At 35.9% G+C, this 11,567-nt stretch overlaps 2 protein-coding genes across 5 annotated transcripts in view; both read left to right on the forward strand.

The window, feature by feature from the left end:
- The window catches only part of LOC106785915 (nuclear receptor coactivator 6-like), a 237,998-nt gene that overhangs the window by 20,546 nt on the left and 205,885 nt on the right, over nucleotides 1-11,567 (forward strand). The gene's annotated exons all lie outside the window — the stretch shown is intronic.
- LOC106785916 overlaps nucleotides 9,540-11,567 on the forward strand; it is a 114,379-nt gene continuing 112,351 nt past the window's right edge. The window contains exon 1 of the mRNA XM_014746746.1: nucleotides 9,540-10,715. Coding sequence (XP_014602232.1) covers nucleotides 10,650-10,715 — 66 coding nt within the window. The 5' untranslated portion in view covers nucleotides 9,540-10,649. The remainder of the gene's footprint in view (nucleotides 10,716-11,567) is intronic.

Genomic DNA, 11,567 nt, shown 5'->3' on the forward strand with positions numbered 1-11,567 from the left:
AGAGAGAGAGAGAGAGAGAGAGTGAGAGAGAGAAATAGAGATAGATAGGTAGGGTTCACGCACACGCCATTTTTCGTTGCATCGATTGCATTCGCGCTTTACCTGTTTTCTCTCGGTAGGCTTTATTGCTACGCATACTCCTCCCATCCCTCCACTCCCCCCTAACCACTCTCCTTCTCTTCTCTTCTCTTCTCTTCTTTTTGTCTTTCTCTCTCTCTCTCTCTCTCTCTCTTCTAACCCCCTTTTTTGTAGTTTTTGTTATCCTTTTATTTTTGTTATCAAAAAGCTCGCACGCAACTGTACGATACCGTGTTTAAGAGATTTTTCCATAGCACGTCGGTGATTTCCGCTTGCGGTCTTTTTCTTTTTTTTTTTTTTATTCTTTTTTCCCTCCCACCAATGTTTTACATTTTGTTGTATTTCACATCCTGGAACATAAAGGATCATACATATATATATATATATATATATATATGTATATATGTTACCGTCAAAGCCGGAAATCAGTCATTGCTAGTAATTCCTCGGCATTACTATGAATGCAAAGAGCCTTCAAACGAAGTCGGAAAATAAAAATTCTTCCAGTTTTTCCTAGGCATCGAACATAATACTTTGATATTCTATAAAATATCAAATTAATATTTAAACAACGTTGAAAAGAATACATTTTCGGGACAGACACACACATCCATACGCAACCCCCCCCCCCCAAACAACTCTTCTTTTTCTTTTTTTACTTTTTGACAATTGTTAAAAAATTGTCATTTTTGTCTTCTTCGTTGTTTGATTAAAATTTGTATGAATAATCGTCGTAAAGTTATTTTTTAATTACGTAAAGAATTTCGGTTCCTTATAATGTGGCGAATGATAGCTTATGAATCGGTTAGAATAATCTTAAGTTAGTTGTAACCGTAATATCCATTTCTATGGTAGTTTCGTTCCCCCCTTCTCCTCTCTACCATTTCCTTTCCCATTCGGCGCAGACGGTACTTACATTTCGTTCTTGAACGAATTCAGATTTAATATTCAAGTATGACGTACGATTTAAATGTCATCGTTCGTGGTGCACGCGTTACTTTTCAGAAAGTACTTGAACATTTTTTCCCAGACTTTATTTCTTTCCCTTTTTTTTTTCTTTTTCCTCCCTTTTTACCTTTGAGAAATCTTCGTGCTTTCGCCAACAAGAAAGTTCATTTATTTAACCGCGAATCTTGCCAATTTTTCTCTCTTTTTTTCTTTCTATCTTTAAAAGAGAAATATCGTGAAAGTTGAAAATCCCGATGATAAAAACGTGTGGCGAATTGAGGGGGTTGGTGGGTTGGTTGGTTGGTTGGTTGGACGAGGTTGAAGGGATGAAAGGATGAAGAGGTGAACGAATGGAGGGGTTGATTTGAGGAGGAAGAGGGAGGAGGGGGGAGCGTAGTAGAAAGGTGGGCGGAAAAGAAGAGACTGTATATTGTAAAATTTATACCGCACGAGTTAGAACACGGTATATATATATATATATATATATGTGTAAAACCCTTGGAAGATTCTCATTGGAGCGCTGCGATTATAGCTGAAAATTAACGCGATAAACGATCCCCTTTTCGTTCTACTCTCGTGCTCAAGCGGATTTACTGTTCGAGCATGATGTTCGAATAACATTCTCGAGTGAAGTGTTTCACGTTTCGCGTCGAGATAACGAAGATGTACTACCCTACCGCCAACTCCCCTCCCCCCTTCCTCTATACCATCCTACACCCCCTTCGATATATTACCTACGATATATCCATTTCCTTTTGGTCTGAATTTTTTACTACGTAAATAAACCTTTCCTTTTATTCTTTCACTTTTCTTTTCTCTCTTTATCTTTTTCTTTTTCAACCTTTCTCTTTCGTCCACGTTTTTAGCTTACAATTTATAAGAATATTATATTATTACAATGGAAAAAATTAATATTTTTTGATTGATACAAAGCTCGATAGTTTTGTCGTTTGTTTTTGTCGCTAAGATTATTCGGGTAATAAAAATAATAAATACAATTTTGAAAACAATTTGTGTGTGTGTGTGTGTGTTGATATATTTCATATTCGTTAAACTTTTTTAGAATTTGCGATACGAATAAATCAATCGGGGGAAATATTTCATGAGAAATATTTTACATCGATTACGAACAGTTTTGAACTTTTCAAACTTCATCTATACCTATCCTTTTTTCTTTGAAAAAGAAAATACCTAAGAAAAAAAGAATAAAAAGAAGAAGAAGAAGTCTTTTATAGAACTGTTCGTTGAAAATTGGATATTCACCGCTTTTAACCGTAGCAACGAGATTTTCGATAAAGGAAAAAGGAAAGAGGAATGAGGAGGAAGAGGAGGAGAAGGAGGATGAGGAGAGAAGGGATGGGAAGAAGAGAGGAGGAAAAGAGAGAAAAGGAGAAAATGGTAGAGCAACGTGCTTTTGCATTAATTCTGTTCGACTACGAGAGATCTGAGGGCATGCGCGTGTATTTGGATGCAGCGGGTGGATCCAGCGGGTGGATGCAGCGGCGGGTGGATGCTGCGACGAGAAATGCTAGACGAGGACGTGATTGGCCGACGGTAAGGTCATGCAAGCGATGCATTCGTCGTCGTGTCTTCTTTGTCGGTAAAATGCTTTTCCTGGAAATCGACATTGCCGGAAGTAGTACGAAAGCCTCGTTTAAATCCTGCGAGAGTGCTCCTACGAAATCGTTCGATTTCGATTAGTGTAATTGCTTTTTCTTCAACGTTTTATCTTTTTTTCAATTTATTTATGTATATAATACATACATTTATTAAATATTTTATATAAATATATTGTCCCCGAAATAATAAAATAATGATATACATTTAGATATTATAATTAAGTATCTATAGTGTCTAATTTTTATTCAATTTCTCTTATTATCATTATCTTTCAACTATAAAACGATTATTTAGGGGTATTTCACTTTCATTAGCTATTTGAAAAGCAGGGAGACAAGTAAAATCGTATCGATCGCGTTTTCCAACGTTCGCATCGATGATTATGCTAATGTTCTCGTCGTCTCTGACCGTATTGTATGCACTCGTATTTGCATTCTGCACTTTGCCGATAAATATTTATTGATGGAAGGCGAGACCGAGAATAATAATAATAATAATAATAATAATACAAAAAAATTTTCTCTCCTCTTCTATTTCTCTTTTGTTTTGTTCTGGTACAACCCCCCTCACCCTAACTAACCAACCAACCACCTACCCACCCACGTCTACTCTCTCTCTCTCTCTCTCTCTCTCTCTCTTTCTCTTTTTCTGTCATTCTTTTTCATGCTCCGTTTCTGTGCACGTGCGCGCGCATCTATGTACGTGTTTATTGATGTAACTCGAGACGGTCGCACGCAGTTAACAGGCCGTAAACAGAGAATGCACCGGGAATATACGAGTGTTTTTCGTGCCCGCCTTCTGGCATCATCCACTCTAAGCTCGCACGAGCGACGCTTAAGATTTCTTTATGGCATTAATTCTGGAAGGTTTATGTATCCATCCTCGAGGAGAGGGCCCAAGGACCTTGCTCCTGTGTATACGCGCGTTAAGGGTACACAACTCTTTCTCTTTTCTGTCCGCATGCTCTCCTACTAGGTTTCTCTATTTTCTTTCCTACTTGTTTGTTGTTATGTGCAAAAAGAAATACCTTTTTATTCGTTTTTTTATTTTTATTCTTCTATTACTACTACTACTATTGTGTTTACTATTTCTAGTAGGAAATAATCTCGTCTTTTCGTGTTAAAAACTATTACTATACTGTTCGATTTAATTCACGTTTTTATCTCTTTCGATCGAAGAAGGACAACTCTCGTCTCGATGAACGATCACCCTTATTGAAAGAACATGCAAGAACGTTAATTGCTTTTACGTTATGCGATTTACGTGTTTATTAACCCTTTTATTTATTCGACCAACGAGTGAACGAAAGCAAAGCAAAGTATAGCCAAGCAAAAAAGGGATAACGCGATGGAAATGAATGTATACTTATCTTGAAAGATATAATTATAACTACGACGACATCAATCTTATCTTCCGTCTCGATATTATTAATTGTTTTTTTTTTCTTTTTTCATTTTCATTTTTATTTTTATTTTCTTCTTTTTTCAATTGAATCAACTCAATTACGCGAAAGTTGTTTTCTACGATGCAATAATTTTGTTTCTTTTTTTCCCCTCCCTCCCCTTTCATTTCCTCAATTATTTTCCATCGGATACGTTAATTTATTATTTTTATCTTCTTCTTCTTCTTCTTCTTCTTCTTCTTCTTCTTCTTCTTCTTCTTCTTCTTCTTCTTCCTCTTCTCTTCTATTGCAAAAATAATAAATTTTACAATATTTTTTCTTATTCTTCTTATTATTATTATTTTTATTTACGATGTATATAGAAGCCAAGATAGAACACGCAAAAAAGTATTTTTAAGACTTCGCGCAGATCGATGAAGGTCGGTGAAATGCGTAGCAGGATATATAGAAAGGGACGAAAAGCCTCTAACAGAAGGGCTAAAAAGGGGAAACGTAGACCGGCTTTCCTTTCTTCCGTCCCTGCTTGAATCGTCGTTTACGAGGACGTAGGTACGTCCCTTTTGCAACGCTACGATGATTTCGTTCAAGGCCATGCTAAAGAGAAGTCGATATAAGGGCACACGAACCCGCATTATTTTTTTCTCTCTTTCACACAAATACCACACACGTATACGAGTATATTCGTTCATCTTTAATCGTTGTGTACATCCTGTTTTTGAAACATATATTTATCTTTTTGCGTCATTCGAGAGACCATTCATTAGCTAACTCTAAGTTCATTGATTCGAAGAATTTAATTTCAAGGAAATAATATTCTAATTTATTCTTTTTTAGAGAAATTAGTTTTTCATTTAATAGTAGCCGTTTGTAAATCAATGTTTCTTCATTTTTTTTTTTTTTTTTGAAGTATAGTATATTTTTGAAGAATAAACAAACTTTAATCGTTCTTTTACATCGATTATGTTGACGTTATAAAATATCTAGGTTCTGACAAGAAACCGTAAAGTTACGCGATGTTTTAAAAAGTTGAGTTAAAGAAATATACATATTTGATATAAAAAAAAAAACAAAAAATATAATAAAAAATATGATATCATACAACTTGATCGTTGTTAGACGTAAATAAGTCAGCAAAGGTCATGTGAAGTTTCGTGATGTTATATTCACATTAGATTAGTTTGAAAAAAAAAAAAATCAGGTCTTCTTCTTTGGTAGGTTAGCCTTCGTTAATATTCACGAATTTATTTCCATAATATAAAGCCGTTACATCGTATTTCTAGTGAAACGCGTAGTAGCATGCTATACATACATTCATACATACATATATACATATACATACATACATACATATATACAGAGATCGAATCTTGACTGTTTGCTTAGCGAAAGAATCGATAACATCGACGAGGCGACATCAAATATTCATGGTATGCCACATTTTATTTTATTTTCTTTTTTATTATTTACTTTTTTTTTTTTATTTTGCAACAAGTTACGCTTGACAAGCAATTAACGCTATCGATCTTTCTCATCGTGTGCCGTGTTTCATCAAAGTTATGAAAAGATTTTTTTCACTCTATGAAGAAGAACACATACACAAACACAACCATACACACATATATATATATGCTTTCCTGTATCGAGGAAAAATTTCATCATAGTGCGATAAAATATTTCACGCGTTTATATACATTTTTAGTTGAACCAATGCATTTTAATTATCCAACAGTTTTGATATACTTTCGTTTTGGGTACGTCGAATGAGAAAATAGACAGTGAGAAGAGGTCACTGACGCGAGTCGTGATGCTACACTCGTGCTCGTTGATTTTGTCAGAGAAATCGAAAATAGTACATCAGAAAATAGTAACAGTCTGGATAGAGAAATATATCGCAATGGTGGATTGACCGCTACTCTAACAGCTAGCCGGTTAGTTTTACGCTTGTAAAGTATTACGAGATTAGATAAGGAAGAGGAAACCTTTGAGAGAAGATCATTCGTTAGTTATTATATAAATATTTTTCAATAGATTTTCCGCGTATTCGAAAAAGAGTATGGTTAAAAGTATATAATCATATATATATATATGTAATATTTATAGTTTAACTGTGTGCTTATTATAAACTCATGGAAAGTATTGCAAGGTAACGATAAGCTTATCATTTATTTCAAACCTTTGCAGTTCGTACCTTGTAACATTAATCTAATTTGACATTACTTGCGTTTGTTTGAAAGCTTACATATCATATACTAATTAGAACCAAATTGTTTATTCTGTCAAAAGAGAGTTATTGCATCTCGAAATGAGGAAAGAGAATACAAAGTAAGCTTGTAACAAAATATTTGTGATATTTATGAACACGATGTGGCTTCGTATAATTTCGTGACATGAATTTGATTTAGGCGTTTTTAAAAAACGACATACATTTAGGTTTAATAAATTTCAAATAAAGTACGTATGGGTGGGGGAAAAAGAAATAACTTGTACGAGCTGTTAAATTGCAAAGAAATTTTGGTTTATTGATTTGAAGACACCCAGTATATTGGGTTTGTCGATAGAAAAAAAATGTTTATTCTTTTATTTATGGCTTTAGCTTATTCGATAAAGACCTCGACGTAGCTTACATTAGTTCGAATCTAACTTTGCTTATCTATATTCAAGCTTTCTTTCCCCAAACGCTATAGTTATATTTTTCTTTTACATCCTTCTTTCTTCGCAGAGTCGTTTTGCATAGGTCACGAAGGGTAGGATTGACCTCGACATTCTAACGATTTTTATCGTGCAACCAACACACGTCGTTTCTTCGAACTTGCATTAGTTCTCTCTCCCTCTCCCTCTCACAAATCAATTGAATAAATCTTATTCGTATGATCGTTTTTCAAATTCGTCTTCTATTATTTATCATAGTTTTGCAAAGAATCACGACTTATTCTTGATAGTGTACGACAGATGGTTTGGATAAAATCCAGAAAATCGATCTTATGAAATAACTTCGAAATATATATATACACACACGCATATATATATATTAGCGAAGATTTATTGGTTACTTTCGATAGTTAAGTTTTTCTCTCTTTCTTTTTTTTTTCAAACTGAAAATTCGTGATTTATTATAGACAAGAAAGTTTAGTAGAGAGATAAAAGCGACGAGTTGCATTTTTTTCTGTACGAGTCGTCGGAGTACTTTATCATACTTCATAGTTTCGTTATCTTGCTTGGCGCAAATATCGTTTGCGAGAGAAAGAAAGAGAAATAGAAATAGAAAGAGAGAAAGGGAGGGAGAGAGAGAAATAGAGAAAGAGTAAAAGAGAAAAAGACATACGGTCGAGTTCGAGGAAGTTAAGAGATATTGCGCCATAAAGGCGGCACACGATGCGTACTCTCCAAGTAGTTCGACAAATATACGAGAGTAACTATACACGTTTCGCGGACACACGTGACACACACACACGTTTGCTCTTCCAAGGTTCCTTCTTTTTACGCGTTAATAATTGCAATAAATGGTCATTTATTACTAGCGAGATGATGACGCATTACAAAGATAGAATTGTTTTATTTTTATTACATAGAGGAATCAGTGCTATTTAACTAGTATATATTTAGGTAAAAGTAATGTTTCTTTATTAAATTGTGTAAATTAAATTTAAATTATTCTAAGCAAGTGTTATGCAATAGGTTATACGCTAATTAATATTTCTAATAAATTTAGTTTATTTTAAATGATCTGAATATATTCGTGTAGATTTAATTTGAATATTTTCATTTACGCGAACAGAGAAATGTTAAATAATTTATTTTTTTTTGTTTTTTTACAAAATTATTATAGTTAAAAAACACGGGAAGATTACCTGGGATTTTTAAATGAACATTTAATGTAGATATATGAAACGTATGAAAAATTCTCATAACCATTGTCTTATATTTCAGTCCAATTAGAGTTGAAGAATACAATGCGTACTATATCGCATACTATGCACGTATACATATATGTATATGTATAAATTTTTGTTATATTCAATAGAAACAAGCTACCGCTCGATCGTTGCTAATTGAAGTTAGATTTAGCAGAGCTTAATTAGCGATCAAACAACGGTAGCCTTCAACCTTTATGTTGTTGAATAGCTCGGATACAAAGCTTTCTCTATTAAAACGTGCTCATAATAAACCTGTTTACACATACGTATATACATACGTGCATATATATATATATATGTATATACATATTCAATTAACGAAGATAGATAAGGAGACAAAGAGAGATAGAACAAAAAAACATAGAATATTTTTTTTTGGACTATATAATAATAGTCATAACATTTTGTCTATATTCCGGCATTAAATTGTACAGATATACCAATATCTAGAAACACAATACGTGTACTTTCTATTTCGCAACTTTGTGTTATCATATAAACGTACATAAATAGATAATATATTTGTATAGGAAATATAGAAAAAAAAAAAAAAAAAAACGAAGAGATATAGAAAATATTACAACGAATTGAGAAACACGAAGAAAAATTTAATATCAATGATATTTAAATTTAACATTTTAAACGAAAAGGAACGATTTCTCTAACAAAAAGGAAGTTGCATTTATGCGTTACGAGCGTAACGTATATACGTATTACGATGCAACGATAGAAAGTTTAGACCGAGAGCGTGTATATGTGTGCGTGTGTGAGCATCCATTAACAAAATGCTAGGAAAATGTTATTGCTACTCGCATGAAATAACCATCTAGTAAAGTGCTCGTGCTCGACGTCACCTAGCAGCTCTTTTACCACCACCGAACACCACCTATTCCACGCGCGAAAATTCTCCACCCCGAAACCCTGTCCGATTCTCGTCGTTTCGATGGCCACCAGGCAACATAAAAGGGAGGGATGGATGGTTGACGAACGGGGGTAGCTAGGGTTGTATAGCCACGCGCGTGCCCTTCGCGTACATATTTACTATGGTACCATACGTATACCTTCGTCCACTTTATTCGAGGCTTGTTCATACTCCACCCACTCTCAACCCTCATCGTCCACCACCCCTTTATCCTTCCCTTTGCCTCTCGAGTCCACACGATACACCACGCTCGATTCGATTCCATACTTCGACAAGATACATCGATTTTGTCGCAACGTTATCTCGTATTTATTTTTACGACGATAACAAATGATTTATTAATCATTATTATTTTTCATTATTATTTTATACTTATATATATATATATATATATATATGTATTCACACATTGTCGATATTCGGTTTATTCATATTTCCCTTTTATTTTTTATTATCTGCTTAATTTCTTTTTACGTTTAATTGCATTTAAGTATATTTATTATTGTAAGGCTAGTTGTGTGTTATGTAATTGCATTATGTTGTTGTATAAATGAGGGTATTAACTGTCCCCCTTTATAATACTATCAAAAGAGAGAGAGAGAGAGAGAGAGAGAGAGAGAGAGAGAGAGAGAGAGAGAGAGAGAGAGAGAGAGAGAAAGACAATTGAATAGAGTTAATTGCATTTCATTGAAATATTATTACACAACTTTAATACTTCACATAGTCATAAATTCTTCACGATTTTTTTCTAAATACGTTTATCATGATCTTAAAATATAATTCTTCCTTCTTCAAATTATATTCTGTAAAATGTTATCGTCGTATTCATTCGAGAAAATCTTTCGATTGTCCCTGTTCGAAAGTCTTTCCGACAGAAAAAAAAAGAACTTCAGATTGAAGCATGTAACGGTAGGAGGAGAAATTTAATTGAAGTTTTTCGCTTGCTCGCAAGGATATAACGATAACGATAACAGTAACAGCGGTGGGCATTTTATTTCGTTGGGTAAACTGCGTTTGAAGAAAAGAAAATGTTATCGAAAGAAAGAAAGAAAGAAAGAAAGAAAGAAAGAAAGAAAGAAAGAAGGAAAGAAAGAAAGAAAGAAAGAAGGAAAGAAAGAGGTATAGCACAACCGTTCACCTGCTAAATATATATATATATATATATATATATATATATCTCTCTTTCTCTTTTTCTCGAATGTTATAAAGAAATAGGGTGGTGAGTAGCATTCGCGATACAACGACGTTTAAATCGGGTATTCTCGGATAGCCTTCGGGTAAAGCTCGTTCGGTCGCTTGCGCGCGACTCCGGTCGGGGTGCAGCGTCGATGCAAGGTGGGTGGTGGCTTCTTCCAAGGTAGTAAGTAAGGAAACGAGAGAGAGAGAGAGAGAGAGAGAAAGAGAGAAAGAAAAAGAAAGAAAGATAAGGGTTAGTATAGAGTGGAAGAAAACGAAGAAGGGTCGAGTAAGGAAAGTCTCGCGCGTGTGTCGGGTGGGTGGGTGGTTGGGTGTGTGGTGTAGATGTTTGGAAAGAGTGGTAAGGAAGAAGGGGGAGGTAGTGGTGGTGGTGGTGGAAAAGAAGAAAGAAGAAGAAGACGAAGAAGACGAAGAAAGGTCGAGGAGGTTGTGCAGAGGGAGGAAGATGAGGAGAATGAAGAGGTAGAGGAGGAGGAGGAGGAGGTGGAGGAAGTGGTAGAGAAGGAGACGACGATGTGCAACGTAGGAGAAGGCGATCGATGCACCGGCCCGGCCGCACACGACAACGATGCCTGAGTCAGCCTTTCGCGAGCATTGGCCGCCGCCGGCATTACGGCTGCGCTCGTTGCGTCGAGTAAGAATGGGGTAGGAGTGAGGGGGTGGGATTGTAGGGGGTTAGGAGGGGTAGAAGAGGGATAAAACGGAGAGAAAGACAGAATCGTTTCCGGCGTACGCAGCCCCTGGAAAGCGTCGGGCTGGTTATCGCGGCCAAAGTGACGTTCCAAATGAATATCAACAAGCGCAGCCTCGCCGTCGACGGGGGGGTTGGGAAGGGGGAAATCCGAAGAGAGGATCGTAGGGGTGGGTAAGAGAGAAAGAGAGAGAGAGAGAGAGAGAGAGAGAGAGAGAGAGAGAGAGAGGAAGAGTAGAATTGGCGGAGGCGAAAGGAAAAGGGGAAACTCTGCTGCTGCTGCTGCTGTTGCTACTGCTGTGGTGGTGGTGGTGGTGATGGTGGTTGTGGTGGTGGGCACGACGACGTAGACTTGCAAGAGAAATTTTATTTCCGCGGGCGTGGCGCACCGATGTGCACCGTTCGCTCTCGAGTCCTTGCCTTTTCTTTCTCTTTGTCTTCTTCTTCTTCTTTTTTTTTTTTTTTTATTCAAGAGCATTTATTTTCTCCCATTCCTCCTACGCCCCCCGACACCCCCACATACCCGTCTCCTCTATCTTACCCATTCTCACTTGGATTCTTTCTAGTTTTCGTTTCCCATTTTTCGATCTCTTTTCCGACGTCTATCCTCCGCGGATTTCTTCTTATTCTTCTTCTTCTTCTCTCTCTTCACGTTTCAAACCACGAGCAAATGGATCATACGGAATGGGATTCGTGTCTAACCGCGATAGTAGTAAAAGCGGCGGGACACTTGACTTTTCCAGTTGGAATTTGAAAAGAAATGTCTCTTGCGAAAGAATATATATATATATATAT

The sequence above is a fragment of the Polistes canadensis genome, unplaced genomic scaffold (assembly GCF_001313835.1).
Source record: "Polistes canadensis isolate GaletaPanama2010 unplaced genomic scaffold, ASM131383v1 scaffold_59, whole genome shotgun sequence".
In the NCBI taxonomy this organism is placed as follows: domain Eukaryota; kingdom Metazoa; phylum Arthropoda; class Insecta; order Hymenoptera; family Vespidae; genus Polistes; species Polistes canadensis.